The 21,197-nt window shown below is 36.5% G+C and overlaps 2 protein-coding genes across 2 annotated transcripts in view; both read right to left on the reverse strand.

The window, feature by feature from the left end:
* Positions 1–2,930, reverse strand: part of klhl7 (kelch-like family member 7) — a 45,635-nt gene extending 42,705 nt beyond the window's left edge. Inside the window, exon 1 of the mRNA XM_077230117.1 lies at positions 2,788–2,930. The gene's annotated coding sequence lies outside the window, so the exon portion shown is untranslated. The remainder of the gene's footprint in view (positions 1–2,787) is intronic.
* Positions 1,087–13,728, reverse strand: lrrc3b (leucine rich repeat containing 3B). The gene is made up of 2 exons (XM_077230131.1): positions 13,521–13,728; positions 1,087–5,623 (listed from the first exon to the last, which is right to left on the reverse strand). The coding sequence occupies exon 2, from the start codon at positions 5,508–5,510 to the stop codon at positions 4,725–4,727; it is 786 nt and encodes a 261-aa protein (XP_077086246.1). The 5' UTR covers positions 5,511–5,623; positions 13,521–13,728; the 3' UTR covers positions 1,087–4,724.
* Between the last annotated feature and the right edge of the window lie 7,469 nt (positions 13,729–21,197).

Genomic DNA, 21,197 nt, shown 5'->3' on the forward strand with positions numbered 1-21,197 from the left:
GATACTGACTGGTTTTCGAACCCTTCCCAATACAGTAAAACTGCACATTTCAGAGTGGCCTTTTATTGTGGCCAGCCTAAGGCACACCTGTGCAATAATCATGCTGTCTAATCAGGAGCTTGATATGCCACACCTGTGAGGTGGATGGATTATCTCGGCTCACTAACACAGATTTAGACCGATTTGTGAACAATATTTGAGAGAAATAGGCCTTTTCTGTACATAGAAAAAGTCTTAGATCTTTGAATTCAGCTCATGAAAAATGGGGGCAAAAACAAAAGTGTTGGGTTTATAATTTTGTTCCGTGTATATTTGTTAATGTTTATTTTATTTCAAGTAACAAAAGTTCTTTTATGGTTTTAGTTGACTATATTTTAAAGCTTTTTTGGAGCAAATCCACTTAAAATACATATAATTAATTTGTAAACTCAACATCCTCCAAAGGATCCAAATGTGTTCATAAGTGAGAATCATTTCAGAAGATCATCATAAGGCTCAACTTGTCAGCTTAGACCGCCTTAAAAATAGACCCAATTTGTGGTCCAGTGTCAGACACGGCGCAATGATAATAGGCGTCCGCACTTCAGATGAAAAAGGACAACAGATGTCAGTGTCAGAGATTTCATTGAACCCATGACAAACCGCGTTTCGTCTCCCTTCAAACCTTTTGTTTACATTTGAATCCTCTCAGATTTGGCCTCTTGTCAGTATTCGGCCCTTGTTTTTTTATTCATGACTCTATACTTTGCATCTCAGTGCCAGAGAATTGCCACTAGATGCAAATTTGACACCATGCATGCTTGAAAGAGAAATAAATATTGAACATGTTTTTTTTTATATTGTTGGCTTGTATGTTGGTTAAATTTTAATGAGATGTACAATTGTTAATACTTTCATGTAAAAAACACATGCACCTTTCACAGACAAACATGCTTTTCCAAAAACCTATTGAGCTGCCGTACTGTCCATCTCTTATATATGTTTTAATATGCCTGTCTATCTTTTAGAACAGCACCTTAAAATACTGCCTAACTAGGCAGCTCACTAGGTTTTGTAGCAGAGGTGAAAAAAGTATACCAGGAACAGTGTGAATTAATCTTTTATTTAATTTTCTCTACATCATGCATTTACAATGTGATGCACCATTGGTCCTCCTCCAGTTGTACGTCATCAAGCTATGTCACTTTTTTGAGCATAAGTCAGTATCATGTATACCAAGCCAAAACATGGTACACAAAGATGAAGAAATTAACATAGGAAGAAACACATGCCTCTAATTTTTTTCCAATAAAAGCCCCTTCACATGATTCACGTTTGATTACCCAACGCAAGATTCATAATACAGCAAAACATCAGTTGAAGAGGTGCAATAAGTTTCCAGCAGTAAGTCATTTTTATGGCCTCAATGAATGGAAAAATGCTTTGCAATGTGACACAATCACAGGCAATCAGATTGTATTTGATGTTTAATGTGTGGAGCTTAATTTTGAGTGACAATGCAGAATCAGCTGAACAAAAAAATGTCTTGAAACTTGTGTTTGATGAAGACCAAATCTCACATTTACATGGGAAAGATGGTTAACCTGTTTAGGACACAGTGTTACTTGTGGTGCCACATTGTGGATGTCAAACTTAACTTGTTGCTGACCTTTCGAAAAGAACAGACAGTTGAAAATAAAAATTATAAATAAGAAGAGAGAATAATGTGCATGTCTGCATCTGGAACATCATCTAGAAAAAATGATGAAATGACATTCAGAGTAACAGTTAGATAAGTCTTTGATTTCTTTGTCCAATATATCTAAGCAACTGCTAGGACTCCCTGTTCTAAGATCAGATATTTTCATTATTTTCACACTTTTTGCCACTTAGCAGCCTTGTAAATTCGCCCTGGAGGCCAAAGCATTGCACGACGCATTGAAGCCGTGACATGAATCATGTGAAAGGGGCTTAAGAAAACATCAGGTGTCAGTGCCACTCTAAAAGACTTGCTAACTTAATTTGTTTTCCCCACATCTTTGTGCAGTAAAGACTTATTCCGAGTAAGACTCGAGTCCGAACGAAACGTTTCAAAGCAAAGTTTTCGGTAGCTGGAAGAATGAGAGACTTATATAGACGAGTATTTCAGGCACTTAGAAAATCTCTCCCCCGTGTCCTTGGCTACAGCGTGCTTCACTGTGGAGTCTGCATTGAGAATCAGCTTTCTTTTCCAGCACAATACAGCGTGTAGAACAACCGCAGTTAGACAAGGCAAAAGACTAGATAAGTACATTCAAAACACAATTCTTTAAAGGGATTTCAGGTACCTTCCTACGCAAACGACCACGCTCTTTATCTACAGTGAAGTCGGGTAAGCGTTCTCCTAATGTTCTTCTAAGGTTCTCCTAATGTTTCCGATGAACCGATGTTAAAGCCACGATCAAACGTCATTATTATAACGGCACCAAACTTGGAATTTAATTACCGTTTAAAAAGTTTAGTTAAAAAAAGAACTTCACTGGATACACAACAAAGAAGTTACAATAAAGAAACAACACTCATTTCACTCACAAAACTACCGTAGTATTTCCAATTTGTGGACATGGTACTAATATATTCTGATTGGCAATTCCCCAATGATCAATACATTACAGTTTACATTTGGTTCCCCAATCTTGAATATACATGGTTGCATCCATCATAATACCATTTAACTATGGTATTAACAACTTTTGGACATCATGGAAATACCACAGTATCCTTGGATCAGGTGAATGCAATGATATATGAAAGGCATCTGAAACTTACTATACTACGGCACCACCATAATCCGTGTTCCTAAGGGCCCTGATTTCCTCCTGTTTTCCATCTCCTCTCTTCTCCTGCCGTCTTTCTGTCCTCTAGCTCTCCCCGGGGCTTTGCTTTGCTGGACAGCAGTCATCCGTAAGAATGAGGCCAGTAATAGAGTGACAGCTGTAATTGTCTGCTCCCGACCAGCCGGAATTACTGTACACACACAATAATGAGTGCTGGCGGCTGTACCGCAACAGCGCCAGGGGAAGCCGACGTCCCTATATACTTCCAGGAAGCCAGAAGTTGAGTCAGAGTTTGGTTTCAGGGATGGAACCTGACGTTTACAAAAACACACTGGCCATCTCATGTCACACGAGGACTAACATGGGGCTCGGGAGCCTCTTTTTACGCACAGTGAGTTACGACATCGACAAAAAGTCTCACAAGTAACGTTACCGACAAAAGACTCGAATGGAGGTATCGACTACGTTCCTCGACTACTTTTCCGAGAATCACATGACAAGCACCACACCAGCACTGCTGTGCTCTACGACTTACGATTTAATGTGGACGAGTTTAAACGCAACAAACAAAAAGAAAAGCTAAAAATGCACAGGAACACAAAAATAGTTTCAGAACTTTGGAAGAAATGTCCCGCATCGAGCCCGAGGTTCACTAATAAAGGGCATGCCACACCGTTTTTTAAAGGTTTTAAAATGCCTCGCGATTGGCTTATAAAACTTGGTAGCATCAAAACATCGTAGGGTTTTTACAAATCATTGGAGTCTATCAACATTTGCACCTGAGATTTGAGTTCTCAAAATACCTGTACTGATCATTATCGCCTCTCAACGATTGACGATCTGTTCCAACTGACAAGTTAAAATAGAAAATGACTCGTGTTAATGTGCCTGCAGACAAGTTCTCGCTCTAAAAGGTGGGACTGGACCACATTTAAAGGACTACTTTACGATTGTTTTAATGCCACCTTGACGTCGCTTTTAAAAGACTCTCTCTCTCACTCTCTCTCTCATAAGGACACAGAGTTGGAAGTTATTACAAATTGTTCTAAATACATACTCAGAAACAGGAAAGCACATTGGAAAAAGAGAAGACGGGTGTAGTACGCTAGACGACATTTACGATTCGCGTCACAATAGTCAACATCCTGGTTTAAAGGCCGTTCACATGAAGAACGATAACTATATTAGGGTGCACACCAACGCTTGATAACATTCTGTTTATTATAAGCACACACTGCAGTTTTGTCGTCTGCCCCTTTAAATGCTCAAGCTCTGGATTCTGATTGGCTGCCAATGTTTTTATCCATCATCAGGTGGAAAAAAATGCTCTGAAAGTGATTCCAACGATTCCATTTCCAATTAGGGATGCACCGATATTACATTTTTGGCCAATACCGATAACTCTTTATATTTGAACGCCGATAAGGATAAATTTAAATCCATATTTTTATATAATTTTTGAGAGCCTGATTAAAAAAACAAAAGTCTTACCATTAAAATCCATGTCCCAAACAAACATTTATAATGTTATCATGTTCTATTTAGCCTATGACAGACTTGTTGCACTGAACCGTATTTTCAGTGATTCCAATCATATTTCAAGCTATTTAAAATCATCATGGCGGACAGTGCGCATCTGAAGTGTCTCAGCTGGAGGAAATAATCCATTAATTATCGGTTTTAATATATCGGACAACATTTTTTTGGTGTCGATAAGGATAGCATTAAAAACGTGAATTTATCGTCCGAAACCGATATGGTGGCCAATATATCGTGCATCCCTAAACGATATCTTTCTTCTGTGTTGTTATCATAATAGCCGTGGTGTGGATTTCACTATTCTCATAGAATCAGAAAAGATTATTAAAGCTTTATCGTCCTTGGTGTGAACGGGCCTTTAGTCTCTGGTATCGCGCAATCTTTGCGCCATCACACGACCGTGCTGATGTCCTCCGGGTCGTCCGGCTTCTTGGGCTTGCTGGGAAGCGATTTTAAGTACTCAAGGTGTCGTCTCGCGTCTTCTTGGTTCTGCCGTACATAGTACACAACGTAAGAGATAACCATTGCAAACCAGCCAAACATGGTCACCAACATGGCGTAGTCGGTGGTCCGCTTGGCTAGGTTGCACAAGTCCGCGTCCACGGCCAGGAACGGCTGGCCCTCCTGGTCTCTCAGCTCCGAACTACGGCACAACACGTGCGTAGCGGCCTCGTGATTGTGTGCCATACCGCCCAACGCTTGCTGTAAGGCGCAGTCGCAATGCCAAGGGTTGTTGTCCACCACCACGCGCGCCTTCAACCGCGCGAACGCCTCCTTGTGCACGCTAGTGATGCGGTTATGAGACAAGTCCAGCACTTCAAGAGATCCCTCTAAACCAACAAACGCCCCCTCGCCGAGGGTTTCCACGGCATTGTGAGATAGATTGAGCCTCCGAAGCATCCTCAAACCGTGAAATATGCGATCGGGCACCAGAGATATGTGGTTTCTGTCTAGTTGCAGTAACTGGGTTTCCGGCGGGACGTCGGGCGGGATCTCCTTCAAGCGTGAGAGACTACAGGTGACGTTGAGGCCGTGTGGAGGGCTTTCGGACCGCTGGCAGGTGCAACCCTTGGGACAGGTGCTGGCAGACGGAAAGCACAGGACCATGAGCACCAGGCTTTGCAGGAGCAGACACATGGGGATGGAGCGCGAAAGCCACAGGTCCAACGGCGTCATGCTGACAGGCAGTCAACATACTCGACGCCAGGGCCGTTCACGGGAGCCCCATAGCGGGACCGCGTCGTCACCAAGATCCCTGGGTCTCGTCAACTCTCATCGTCTGTTTGAGCCTGCGGAGGGAGAAGACACAGTGAAGGAGACCAGATCATTTATGGGCACCTTTCTCCATTACCAGTACATACAGAACCTCTCTGTCTGAGAGAGGCCTGTCAGAAAAACTCACATCAGTGCAACACTAGGTGATATGAGGCTAACTATAAGAAAGACTGCAATATTTGCCAATTAATCAGTTGATATCTGAACATTCTTAGATGATCAATTAACAGAAGTAGTCTTTTGTTCATTTAACTGTTCCAAAATGTAAAATTAAGTCTCTTCTGCTCACAAAGGATGCATTTATTTGATAAATACAAAGTATTTTATATAAGAAAAATACAGTAAAAACAGTAATATTGTAAAATATTATTACAATTTAAAATTGTTTTCCATTTGTATATATTTTAATGTCTAATTTATTTCTGTGATTGCATTTCTGAAGTTGGAATTTTAGCAGCAATTTCTCCAGTCTTCAGTGTCATAATGATCCTTCAAAATTAATGTTTTTGTGTACACACACACACACACACGCACGCACGCACGCACGCACGCACACACGCACACACGCACACACGCACACACACACACACACACACACACACAGTAATTATTTAATTTCAAATTGATGTTATTTACTGTATGAAAAAAAAAATAAGCAGGCTGAATGATTGGAGTGGGCCTTATTATTGTGGACAGTGGGCAATTTTATTATTATACAGTGGGCAAAATCTTTTGTGCATAAATAAGTGAATGTTTGCATACAGAAATCGTGATTAATCACTTAACTTTACTACATTGAACTTAAATCTGAAACTACAGGAATGCAAAAATAAGATTCACAGACACAGACAGTTTTCTAGTTGCATTTAGTGTGTAAACTTATCTTTACAATTTTTCGTGTCACTCTTATCAACACCTTTGTTATTGTGCCCAATACTGCTTTTATTGTACAAATATATGATAATTTTAATATATATATATAAACATTCCCCTCCTTAAATAGCTTCGGTACAGATAGCTAAGGGATAAAACAGCAAATCCTTTTAAAATGCAAAAGAGTCATTATCCCAATGTAAACCCCCACAGGGTGACACAAGACCCCACTACTGATCACACTGTAGGGTTTATTTATTAAACAAAATATTTTACAACTCAATAGACCAATTAGTGGACAACTCTAAGTCCAGACTGCTTGACTGCAGTTTTAACTAATTTACAGTGCTTGGAAGTTTGTAAATTTCTGCATAAATACGACCTAAAACATATAACTAGACAAAATATTATACTTGGTAATTTATTTATTCAGGAAAATTATCCAATATTACATATCTGTGAGTGGCAAAAGTATGTGAAGCTTGATTAGCAGTTAATTTAAAGGCAAAATTAGGCTATTCTTAGATGTTTTCAGTCAATGTGATGACAATCCTGTGTCAGCGTCTGCCCTGTTATATTTAAAGAACAGGGATCAGCTTCACAACACGTGTTTGTGGACGTGTATCATGACACGGACAAAGGAGGTTTTTTGAGGACCTTGTTGCTCATCAGACTAGAAAAGTTTATAAAACTATAGAGTTTTGACTCCACAAATCCACAGTCAGACAGATTGCGCACAAATAGAGGAAATTTAAGACAATTGCTACTCTTCCCAGGAGTGGTCGACCAACCAAGATCACTCCAAAAGCAAGACGTGTAATAGTCCACGAGGTCACAAAGGATCCCAGGGAAACTTCTAGGCAACTAAAGGCCTCTCTCACGTTGGCTGATGTTAATGTTCATAGAAGAACACTGAACAACCACGCTGTGCACGGCAAGGAGAAAACAACTTCTCTCCAAAAAGAACATTGCTGCCGTCTGCAGTTTGCTAAAGATCGTGTGGACAAGCCAGAGGGCTATTGGTAAAAATGGTTTGTGGACGGATGAGACAAAAATAGGACTTTTTGGTTTAAATGAGAAGTGTTATGCTTGGAGAAAGAAAAACACTGCATTCCAGCATAATAACCTGATCCCCTCTGTGAAACAAGCTGGTGGTGATATTATTGGTTTGGGGCCTGTTTTGATGGAACAATGAATTCTGAATTATACCAGTTAAAGGGAAATGTCAGGATATCTGTCAGTGAACTGAAGCTCAAGAGAAAGTGGCTCATGCAGCAAGACAATGACTGGATCATTTTTCTCAAATAATTGACCAAAGTATATATTTTGTCCTCATTTGGGTTGGGTTGTCTTTGGCTCCGTTGACCCATGTTTACATGTTATAGTTGTATCTCTTAACATTAGTTAATGCACTATGAACTAACATGAATGATTAAGGTAAAATGAATATATTCATATTGTTTTGTATTTTAAAAGTACAGTACATTTTCATTGTTCAGTACTATTTACATTTTTTTTTTAATAAACTTAAGCACTATTTTATGTTTTTTTTTCATTCACTATTAAAAAGCTATTGGTTGATCAATCGGTTATCAGCGTGGGCTAACCCAACCTTATCGTTATCGGAAAAATCTACTATCGGTCGAAATCTAGTTTAGATGTAATACACTTAAAAAAACAATAAGTAAAATTTACTTAATTTTTCTTTGCCAAGTTTTTGCACTAATATTTTTAAAGTAAATTTCACATATGGAATTAAGTAAACTCTACTTAAATTAGTTAAGTGAAAGTAACACAGAAAATAAGTAATTTTAACTTGGCTAGTAAAAGGTTGAGTAATACCTATTTAGTTGAAGTTTACTTTGCAATACATTTCACCACAACAACAATATAACATTGAATTAAACCACATACTTTCAAAGTATATGCTTTAATAAAAAACATCTTAGTAATCAATACAATAGATATAATATGAGACACCTTACTTTCACTTCAAATGTTACAACGAATGTGAACGCAGAGACCTTAATACTTGGTAGATAAAAGATAATACACAATGACGGTAACATTTGATGGATCGTTTTTGTGTTTGAATGTGTCATTTTGAGTAGAAAACTAACTCCAAATGTCACAAAATGGCAAGTTACTAATCGTAACAACAAAAGCAATGATAAAACTGTATAAACACAGCTAGAAAACAGTAAAAAAAAAAACAACCTCATTAATTATTCAAGGACCAGTGCATGATGGGAACACCAGTATCAGAAAAGTTGAGTTATTTTACTTAATTTTATAACGTTGATGATATTTACGCTTTCATTTCTACACGCTTAAATTGAGTACTACTATAAATTTACTTCGTTTTTTTTAATTCTTGCCTGAACTAACTTTTTCACGTAAATTACATTGTTTTTTTCTGTAGTATTTACTTCACCAGAAAATCATTATTTATCAGTGTAGTCCGATATAAATGCGGTCGCATTTTAAAACATCAGACCTGCATCAGATTTAATACCACATATGGAAGTGCCACAAATCAGAATAGAAAATATCAGATTACATGTGGTTTGTTCACACTGTCATGAGAAAAACAGATCTGATTTGGGCCACATTTACCTGCAGTCTGAACGTAGCCTTTATCTACTTTTAGGACTTTGGTGAACATCTGATGATGTTTTGGGTTATATTTATGCAGAAATATAGAAAAATCTAAAAGGTCCAGTACCACTGTGAACTACAAAGCAGCTTCACCAACACTGCATGAGGAAACACACAGTTAAGGTCACCTAACACACTGTAAACCGGTTGTATTTCAGGAGGGGAGGGAGAACTATAATTAACACACATAAACACAGAGCACATGCCACATACTGTACATACGTGACACCAAGCCTGGATTGAAGTAAACAACAGAAGTGAAAAGTGAGAGATAATAGCGGCTGGAAGTGTCACCTGCACATTTCTGAGTGCGCTACATTTAACAGCGGACTGAATTAGCTGAGCTCGTTTACAGAGGCATGCACATCTGGACCTTTTATGTAAATAAATCAATAGTGATGTAAAAATAAGTATCCCAGGAGTCCTGACATGCCATGCTCTCTGTGAGTGTGTGTGTTGCTGGAGGCTCTTGAGAGTCAATGTGTGGACTGACTCAATAAATCCCAGGCCCGTCCAGCTGATGTAATGTGTGTGTGCGTCTGCCACATGGGATATATGATGGAAGATCTCTGGCGTTTGGGAGCAAACTATTACAACTCTGACAGGCCATTACAGAAAATGAGAAAAAAAACCCAACAACGTGTCATTTAAATCAAACTACTTATGTTGAAATTCAGGTGAGATGAATTTGAAATAAAAATACATGATATTATTGCATGGCTCTATGGAATGATTCTGATTGGTCAATCGTGACATACAGAAGTCAAATTTTCCTGAAAAATGACTGTTGCCCATGGCAACAATGTTTAAATGACTGCTCATCCAGGAAACTACATGTTTCAATAAAGCTGTGCTTGTGTATTAAGTAGTAAGCTCAGCTAATGTAATATAATATAAAATAATATATTACCTCTGATAACAGATCACTCTAAATTGTAATGTCGTAACACATGCATTTTCTGTAAAGCTGCTTTGAAACGATATGTATTGTGAAAAGCCCTATACAAATAAATGTGAATATAATATAATATACTAGTATAATATAATATAATGTCACACATTCTGGGTTTATTCTTAAATAATTAAATGCTGATTGTTAATCATCATCCCTTACTTATAAAACATCTGGGCTCTCTATCTCCATTTGTTGTTTAAACATTAACGCACGATATATCGGCCACCGTATCAGTATCGGCCGATATATGTTCATTTTTAATGTTATCGGCCCAATAAGAAAATTTGTCCGATATATTAAAGCTGATAAATAATGGATTATATCCTTCAGCTGAGACACTTCAGATCCGCACTGTTAGAAATTATGGTTTTGAATTGCTTGAAATATGATTGGAATCACTTCAAAAAAGGAAAATACGGTTCAGTGCAAGTCTGCCATATAGGCTACATAAAATTATAATGAGAATATTTATATAATTGTGTGTTTGGGACATGGCTTTTAATGGTGAGACTTTTGTTTTAATAATCAGGCTCTCAAAAATTATATAAAAATTTGGATTTATATTTATCAGACAATAATATCGGTTATCGACTTTCAAATATAAAAAATTATCGTATCGGTAAACTGGAGTTACTTATGGAGGAAATTTTTTATTTTGACATCACTCTTCAGGATGAATAAATCTGATAGATCGAGGTTTATGGCCTGTGATCTCCATATAAGAAAGTCGCAAGACCTTAAACCAAGCCAGACCTTATTTAATTATTTATTTTTGTTTATGAATATGACAAGAGTCCAGCTCTCTGTAAAGTCTCCTCCAGAACATCCCAAACACTTTCAGTGAATTTAAGATCTGGACTCGTGTGTGAAAATGATTCTTCATGTTCCTCACAACCGTTCTTTCACAATCTGAGCCTGATGAATCTTCATTGTCATTCTGGAATATGGCCATGATGTGTTTCCTACATGTTTAAGAAATGAAAAGCTACACACTTCATCAGTTAGTGTTAGAAGAACTGTTACCAAACATAAAACATGATAGAAACATAATAATCACTGCAATAATGATCCAGTCATAGACTCTTAAGCATTTGCCCATTTATAAATCCTTTTTTATGACTGGGCAGTGTATATTACAGTATGATTATATTAAAATTATATATAATGTTAAATTACCAAAAATATGTATACCATTTCAAATAATATAGCTAATACATATACAGTTATAGTTAAAGAAATTCATAAGGTGATTCACACTTTTTACAGCTAATTATAATTATATTCCAAATCTATTAAAATATAATATTAAAAATAAAATTACATATATTTTTAAATTACAAAAAATATTCAGATAATTTAAAATATGTGACCCTGGATGACAAAACCAGTCATATGGGTCATTTTTTTGAAAATTGAGATTCATACATCACATGAAAGCTGAATAAATAAGTTTTCCATTGATGTATGGTTTGATAGGATAGACAATATTTGGCCGAGATACGACTATTGAAAATCTGGAATCTGAGGGCGCAAAAAAATCGAAACATTGAGAAAATCGCCTTTAAAGTTGTGCATTTATGTTCGCGATTGTCCTGCATTCACTCACAAAAATAAATGTTTATATCTTTACGGTAGGAAATTTACAAAATATCTTCATGGAACATGATCTTTACTTAATATCCTAATGATTTTTGGCATACAATTTTTTTTAAATATCATTTTGACCCATACAATGTATTGTTGGCTATTCCCACAAATATACCCGTGCTACTTAAGACTGGTTTTGTGATCCAGGGTCACATATATGCATTATATTATTAAATAGAATTTAAAATATTTTTTTTACGCTGTTAGGTAAGTTACAGCACACCAATTATTAGGTTTTACTCTAGCATTGTTATATCTTTTCCTGTTAAAATGACCAATAGTAAAGGGACTTAATGATCGGAGAAGTTCTCCATAACCAGTGAGAAGACTGTCATTTCACAAACATGCATTGATGAAACATTCAATTACATTAATAACTTGCATTTAGAAAATAGATGGGTTTACTTTTAATTTCATGCTGACTTTAAACATTTAATACTTGATGCATCCTCTTAAAACAAGTCTTAATATTTCATGCAATTTGCCGGGTACATATGTTTTCTTCTAAGGATGTTTAGATATTTTACTACATGGTTAATAAGACGAAATTATATTGCTGTTGGCATTACAAGACCCTGCTCATCATGAATGGAAGAGTCATAATTAGACTGACATCCGGTTTTAATATTAAAACACATTGATCCAGATTATTATCAGGCAGAGCTTGGCTCTACGTCACAGGCTCACAGCTCCAAGAAAGACAAACAGATTGTGAAGCTTTTACCATCATTACCATTACCATCATCATCACAACACAATAAAGTTCATAATGTGAAGATTGTGGAGCTGGGGAAAGAAATCCTAATGGCTTTTATGCACTTGCCATCATTCATTTATTCAATAAAGCTTTGAATATGTGCAAAAATGACGTTTGGGTATCGTGGTTGATATTTGACTTAGAATGGACAAATTGTATGGATATTTCTTTTGATGCATTTTATGCACGCAAACATGCATTTTACTCCTCACTGGATTTGAAAGAAGCATTAAAATAAGGAGATTTTGCAGCACAATTGGCAAAAGGGTAAAATATGTTGTTTAAAAGCATCATGTGAGATAATTATTGCTCAGAACAAATAGCAGATCTGAATCTGGCTTTAAAAGCGTCTCGTGTCAAATGTGATAATAATCCAATCAGATATGAGCAGAAGCAGACCTTTGATCCAATGCATTATCCCTGAATTAATCCTGAAATCTGACCCTTCCGGTGTGATCAAAGGGAACATCATCTTCTTCTAGCAATTTCACATTGAGACAGCATCAGAAGCACTCGAAGGCAGGTCTAAACCAGAAACCTAAGCGCTGAAAATAACTTTTCTTGACTTGTAAAGCAGTGAAGAGTGATCTCACAGATTCCAGCCGAGGCTCTCACTCTCCACACCCTTATGAATGAATGTGAAGCATTATTGCATTCATTAAACATGATTATTAGTCCCATTATGGGAGATGAATCAATAACCGCAAATAAGTTGCTCATGCCTGGCTGGCTTAAATAAATCAAAAATGTCAGTTGCACTGCAAATGAAAACTGCAATCAATGATCTATCAATTGCTATTCAAAAGGCGAATATTTTATGAAGCGGCTGCAATAATTCACTCACAAACAAACACCAGCTGACGCATGTAGGCTACAATTCGCTTGTTTCTACCTAACACAAGCATGTAGCCCATTCTCAGCATGCAAAATGCATATGTGACAGATGAATGCGTGTCAGTCTCTCTCAATCATGTGTGTTTATGTGTGGCTGAGCAACAGGCGATATGCGTTTGTCTCTTACCTGCGACAGAAACACTCATCGATCGCTGCATCCGTGACTCTCACATCCTCGGGGAATCATTCAACATATATGATGTGACGCTGTCGGTTGTTATTTCATGTGAGCTCGCACATATTTGGAGATTGTTGTCTAATGTTAGTGGCAAGAACCACGGGAGTAACTGGGAGGGGTTCGATCGCTCCGTGGTAGTGGAGTCCGATTCGCGAGCGAATTTGATTCTTTTGAGCCGATTCTTTTTGAGTGATTCAGTCGAGCCGATTACTGTGTTGTGGTGAAATCAAAATTGCTTTAATGATGTTAGGAATAATGCTTCTGAAGCCTTACCAAAATTTGCATGATCTAAATCCTAAACCATGTTTTCGACCATGGTGGCAAGCAGGTGTAACACCTGTTTGTACTAAGTTTAAAGGGACAGTTCACCCAAAAATGTAAATTCTGTCATCATTTAGTCTACTCACCCTCAAGTTTTTGCAAACCTGTATGGATTTCTTTCTTTTGTTGAACACAAAATATGTAATTTCAAAGATAGGGTCCATTCAACTGTTTGGCAACTGATATTCTTTCATACAGGTTTGGAGCAACTTCGAGGGTGATAAATTGTAAATGATGACAGAATTTTCATTTTTGGGTGAATCATTTTTGGGTGAATCTAAATAATTTCCGAATCACCAATTTAAGAAGGATCTTCTTTTTTGTTGTTGTTCATGTTTTAGGCACGTAACGTTAGTACAAAAAATGACACAATATGTACCCTAACCGAAAACGCCTGCAACGGACTTCTATAGGAACCTTATGAGTGATCTAAACAATTTGAGAATTGCGGTTCATTGAAACGAGTCATCTGAACGAACCGATTCGATAAAATGAATCGTACTTCCCAGGCTACAGATTTTCTCAGTAGCGCGCGCTTAGTTTGTGTACGTGCCCTGCGTGTGTATCTGTGTGCCCTGTTTTTTAATTTTCGGCTCTAATCAGTCAAAATTAGCCCTTCTGAAGGATCCAACGTCAATTAAAGACAGGAAATCCACCCTGAAACACGTTTTGCGACGTGTTTTTGTGCTCAGGTAGCCTTCTCGACTCGTAAAGCCTTTTAAAAATGTAACGAATTATTATTATTTAATGTGATTAAATGTTACCCTGATCTCCTATCTTAATATATACCCAGGATACCGAATGATTACTGTACCTTTATAGGCTACAGCAAAGCACTTTATGTAGGCCTACAGGTAGGCTAGCCTACAAGACGCTAGTTTATTTTTCATAAGCCAGTTTCTGTAAAAAAAAAAAAAAAACTTAAATTATTGACTTATAAAAACAAACGAAAAAAAGATAATGAATATTTTAACCTTTATTGCAGTATTAAAGATTGAGCTCATTGAATAGCCTTCACATTGACCACTATTGGGGCTTGTTGTCACTACACTGAGGTAAGTTGTCACAACGAAATCTGACATTAAATAACGAGCATATAGATGTTCAGCAACACTTTATTTATTGTAAATCTGATACTATCACTGCACCGTGTTATCAACACGGTACTTATTGTGCTTGAAATGTGCCTTTCTACTGCAATATTTTCATTAGACAGCAATTTATTGGTTTATTGGTGGAACAATGTGGACAACTCCAAACAAGTGGCCTAATTTTGAGTTTGACAGCAGCATAGGGGTTAAAAATCTGAACAACTAAATGGTTGAAGCGTCAAACTCCCTCAAGGACCGATTTGTAACCACTCCAAACCAGAGTGACCCTGTGCTGTGTGTTGGCATCAGCTAAATTATATGAAACCACTCATGATTAATTATAATCACGTTAACTCCACGGTTCAATAAATGTTTTGATAGTTTTACTGTAAATACCAACAACAAGCAGCAGTACACAATGAGCCATCTCAATACTCATTCAATGTCATTGCGCTGTAGAACCCAACAATTAGCTGAGCTGTCCTTGACAAACACTGTGTGTCTGTGATAAAGGCAGCTCATCCGTTTGCAGCAGAGCGGAGAAACTTCCACTGCACCAAATATCAATCATTGTAGCTAATTAGTCAGTGTATGGGTGATCAAATGCCGTTATGACAGAAAAACATCCATCAGCACCAAATGAACTGAAGTTCCAATAACTGGGGCTCGACGGGCGTTTAAACCAGCTAAACTTGCAAACCGGTGTCTCAAAAACACAATATATCAAAAACGTCATTTTTGCTGTAAAGCACAATAGATTTTTGTATTGGTGCAGATATAATTGAGTGTTTCATGCACCTTGACGTAGCTTACACTCTTTGTGGAAGCAGAAAGAGTTGTTTTGTAGCACAGTAAACGGGTTTGCGCATGACACGCTCACACTGCAGCTGCGGTATTATGCCTTGATATGATTTTCAAGACTCAAATTGGCAGGTTTCCTGTGTAGCATGTAATTTAGAGTTTTCCCTCCGTTTTGTGCCGCATTGATACACTGAATTTGATTGGCAAACAAACCAAAACAAACCAAAAGAACAGCAGACAATCCTAAACTGATCCTTCATTAATTTGCAAAGGGACTGATTTGAAACAAGACATTTACATTCCTGCTTTTGAAAGGTCATGCTTTGTAACGCTCATTTGCATACTAAGTGGCTAATTATTTTTGCAGCCAATAGGCAGGTATGTGTTGGTGTGGGAAAGGGGCGTTCGATCATCAGTTTTTAACTGCATCCAAATACAATCACGGCTGAATCAAGGCCACGCACATCAAATAGTGCATGTCTGTAATTTGGCTTTCTGTGAGAGTAAATGTGCCTAATTAAATCTATTAACAATATGCATCTCCTATAGGCCCATCATACTCATGCAAACACATATAGTTTGCACATGCAAATTCCCTGTTTAGTTGTTTGGAATGATGCCATATTACACATAATTTCTTTTTTGCAGTATGCAGTATGTATACCATACATGGTGTGCACATTTTGTGTATGCATGAGGATCTACTGTACTACATTTGCAATATTGTGTACAGAACAGAAACACACTGTATCTATTTACATGTATTCATTTAGCAGATACAAACTGCAATGTACTTGACTTTGTCATGACAAATTAATGAATCCTTTTTGAATTTTGATCATATTTCCAGTTTTACACAAAATTTTATTAAAATGAAAAATGAATATACTTCATTTCCGAGATAACTATATTTCTCCTCCATTATATATTCATAATAACATGCATGCCTAAAGTTTTCATATACTATTTTTAAAAAATAGCATATGAAACAGCAGAGATGGTCTAATTATTGAGAGATACGAGGGATGTGGCTCTAGCATTGGAGAAAGCAACTAATTCAAATCACGTGAGCCTTGATAGCCAATCACATAACAGCCTTGACGACAATCAATCACTGTTTGCGAATACCATAGAAATGAATGAGAAGTACGGTAAACTGAATCATACCTGTGACTTCTTATATAATACAGCATTTTTTCCTGGTGAAAACTCTAAAAATACATCGATCCAAAATGAATGTTCAAGAGCAAACACGTTTGAAGATTAGCCAATGGGCTTCAGATTCATTAAATGATAAGCTATTATATCACAAAACCAGTTTAGTGTAGTGAAGCCTCTCCTCCACTGACATCCATTAAAAAAGGCTTCTTGTCTCCTTCCCTGTGTGCCGCAGAGTTAGGAGGAATTCCCCTTTTAAATTCACTTTTATTTGATAATCACTTTAACACATTCTTTTGAATATAAGTATAACGTTACACCTACATATCTACTAACTCTCATCAGAGTCTACTTATTAATAAGTAATACTTATCTTATACTTAAGTAATAAGTATACTTCTCATAGTCTCTAATGAGAGATAGGTGACATAGCTGCAAAGTTACTTATAGTCCGCAGATTGTTCAAAAGGGACCATCAAAATAAAGTGTTAAAATGTAACCTTGTAGCTTGTGAAACCGTATGCAGTGGCAAACTCTTTAAACACTAGTGTGCTACAAAGTTGCTTCATGATGTTGCAAGTTTAATACGGCAAGTGGTATTGAGTTATCATATCAGAAGTTTATTTTACATTTTAATCTAATTGTATGGACAAATATGTTTAGTTTTGGCAGTACACTGAAAAAAAATTGGTGTAAAATTACTTTAAAATAGTTTTCACTCAGAAATTCCTAGTAATTTTCTCAAATTATTGTAAAGAAATGGCAAGTAACACGAATAAATTTTGTAAAACGTACACCAATAATCTTTTAACTTTGAAAAATGTTTTTTTGACTGTGTAATGAGCCAAATTTTTCTGCTGCACATGTTACTACAGTAGATTAAACATGCAACAGTGAGGTCATGTGACAGCCATGTAGATCACTACTTTTTGAAACATTTATTGTTGCATTCAGCAGACTGCTTCACAAAATATTTTTAAAAAGTGACTACAGTCTGAATATGATAGCTCTCAGTCCTGCATCCCTGCTGAATGTTTAATGGATACATTTCTGATTATTATATTACTGTAGTGATGTGATATGCGCTTCTCCTCCGTCTGATGCTATGCACTCACCTCTCATAGATGCGATAAAATCATCAGCGCTATTTTTTTTTCCATTTTACAGCACCGCATATTGCATGTCCATTTCCTTCCTCCCCAAACGTGATTTAAATGTTTCAGATGTCATCTGAACCGCTTTTGACCCCTGAATTATTCCGATCATTCACAATAATCCTCTGCGGCTCTGATCTGACCTTTAAACTCAGGAAAAGGTCAAGCTGATCGATGCAGAACATGAGCAGTGTCACAGATCCGACCTCTCGGAGATATCAGAGATCGGCTGATAAAAAGCCAGCACACATTCATCAGAAGTGGCAGCTGAGACTGTGTTTGGAATGGAATAATGCGACTGCTTATATATACATCAGAAAAGTTAGTAAAAATACTTTTAATATAAAGGAATTTTCAAGATATTTTAATTATCTTAATTATTACACAATTATTACACATATTAAGATATTTTTGATGAAATCTGGATCACTCCTCCATAGGCTTCTAAGGGATTGAAACTTGTTCCCCGAAAAGTTATTTAAGACATCGTTAAAATAGTCCAAATAGTGACTACAGTGCCTCAATCTTAAGTTTATCAAGCGACGAGAATACTTTTTGTGTGCAAAAAAATAAATAAAAAAATAACGACTTTATTTCAACTATTGATTCCCTTCTCTGTGGGCTAGAGTGAGTTCACTAGTGTAACAGCGTAAGCGCTTCTGTGTTGTACGTCACACGTAGGCTCACTATTGGCCGACGCTGGTCATGTGTGTGATGTGTGTGACGTACAACACAGAAGCTTACGCTGTTACACTAGTGAACTCACTCGAGGCCCACAGAGAAGGGAATCAATAGTTGAAATAAAGTCGTTATTTATTTATTTATTTTTTGCACACAAAAAGTTTCAATCCCTTAGAAGCCTATGTAGGAGTGATCCAGCTCTCAGATTTAATCAACAATATCTTAATTTGTGTTCTGAAGATGAACGAAGGTCTTACGGGGTTGAACAACATGAGGGAGAGTAAATACTGACAGAATTTTCATTTTTGGGTGAACTATCCCTTTAAAGGAAGTATAATGTAAATTTAACCTTTAATGTCCTTATACAGGCAATGACCAAAACATTTTCTGTTTTTCTACAGAACTATTTCCTACAGTCATGCTTATAAAAAAAAAAAATTTGCACAGAACAATAAAACTAAAATAAACATTTCAAACAGTGTTATAACATTTAAACAATACTATATAAGATGATCTCACTAAATTCCAGCAAATGCCATCCAGTTTTCATCTCACATAAATAGAGTTATTTTGCATTTTTAATTTTGTGCAAAAATGTCTTATTTTTTTTGTTTGGCAGTCTGGTCAAACAATCAGTCGAGAAGGAGATGTTAAAAATCATTTGGTTTTCCTCTCGCTATAGAAATAAAAGGTGGAGTTAATGCAGTGTGGAAAACTGGACACATCAATAAACTTGGACCACAGTGTTCAAGTTCAAAACATTAATAATTCTTCCTTTGACTTTGAGCTCTCATAATTGTGTTCGATCCGGTTCAGTGAACCCAATAATAATGTATTATTTATGATGACAGTCTTTATGCAGGCTCTTCTTAATGGAGCAGGAAGGTAAATGTCCACCATGGGTCCCAAAGCAACTTTACAAGACTTCAGACGCTCTTAGAAAGAAGCACTTTCAGTAATGGATGCTGCGCCAGGGCTCGCTTTAATCTGAAAGCAAAATAAACAAAACTCAATATGCTTAGTGCTTCCCAGCTAAAGAAAATATGAAGAACGTTTTGCTAACAATCCCATTAAGTTATGAAAATGTTTTTTTCTGAATATTCTTTGAACATTCAAAACACCCAGTTTTTTTGTTATGTGAATGTTTACGGAACATTCCATTTGATCACTTTACAAACATTATGGAAACATCACTGTAAAAAATAAACAGTAATTTTTACGGTAAAAAAACGGCAGCTGTGGTTGCCAGAATTTTACCGTCAAAAATACGGTGGCAACATTATTGGTTTTACAGACTTAACTCAAAATTTACAGTAATAAACCGTATTTCATTATCTGATATAGTGTTAATTTACTGACCGATTGAAGTATTAATATGTTTTGTACCATTGTGATACACTAAACAACCAACAATCACAGTAGTGATGAGAGTCACATGATCAATCAAAGCTCATCACAAGCACCACGTCAACAAGGAAGTTATTATTAATATATAGAAGCTGCAGGGTCCTTCAGTGTCCTACAAACATTAAACACCATCATAGTAACACACATGAAATTTTAAAATGCAATAAACATTAATTTAACAACATTAAATGTAACATAAAACCCTAATGTACATAACTGATTAGAAAAAAAACTAAGAAAACTATGAAGAAACATAGTTATTTCAACAAAAATACATCAAATGTGAGGTGTCACGCAGGGAATTGTGGGAATGTTAATTTACAGTTTTTCATTATAAATTATACGAGTGTAAATTTAACGGTATTTTACAGTAAAATTACATTAAATGTACCATTAGACCTATCACAGTTATTTACCGTATATAGTAAGGAAACTTTTCACTGTAGCATTTTTACAGTCTTTTACCATTAAAATCACGATAATTTTTTAGTGTACTTTTGAATGTTGTTTCAGTAACGGTAATAGAACGTTTGTTGAAAGTTATCTGTGCATTATTTATGATGCAATGCTTCCGCGCCATTGACAAGTATTTCCGGCAGTCCGTGTTTTAAGATAGGGGGCGCTGTTACACATTTTCTGAAAGAGTACAGAACCTCCGTATGGAAGCTTGTTTCTGCCACAAGATGAAAAATAAAAAAGGTAATTGCAACTTTTTATCTCACAATTCAGACTTTTCTTTCTAACATTGCATGATGTAAAGTCGCAATTGTGTGTTATAAATTCAGAATTGCATGATATAATGTCGCAATTGTGGCTATATTCAGAATTGTGAGATATAAACTCACAATTGCGAGAAATAAACTCACAATTGCGAGAAATAAACTCACAATTCTGACTTTTTTTCTCAGAATTGCATCTTTATATCTCGCAATTCTGATTTTATAACACACGTGCGTTAGAAATGCTTCTATGGCTTGTGTCTGCTTCTTCTTCTCCTGTGTTTTGATCCGGAG

This window comes from Siphateles boraxobius, unplaced genomic scaffold (assembly GCF_051911475.1).
Source record: "Siphateles boraxobius isolate OS27281-9 unplaced genomic scaffold, OSU_SipBor_1 139, whole genome shotgun sequence".
NCBI classification, from domain to species: Eukaryota; Metazoa; Chordata; class Actinopteri; order Cypriniformes; family Leuciscidae; genus Siphateles; species Siphateles boraxobius.

Bases quoted from the DNA above. Each gene is read 5' to 3' on its own strand.
- lrrc3b (XM_077230131.1), bottom strand. From the start codon at position 5,510: ATGACGCCGTTGGACCTGTGGCTTTCGCGCTCCATCCCCATGTGTCTG.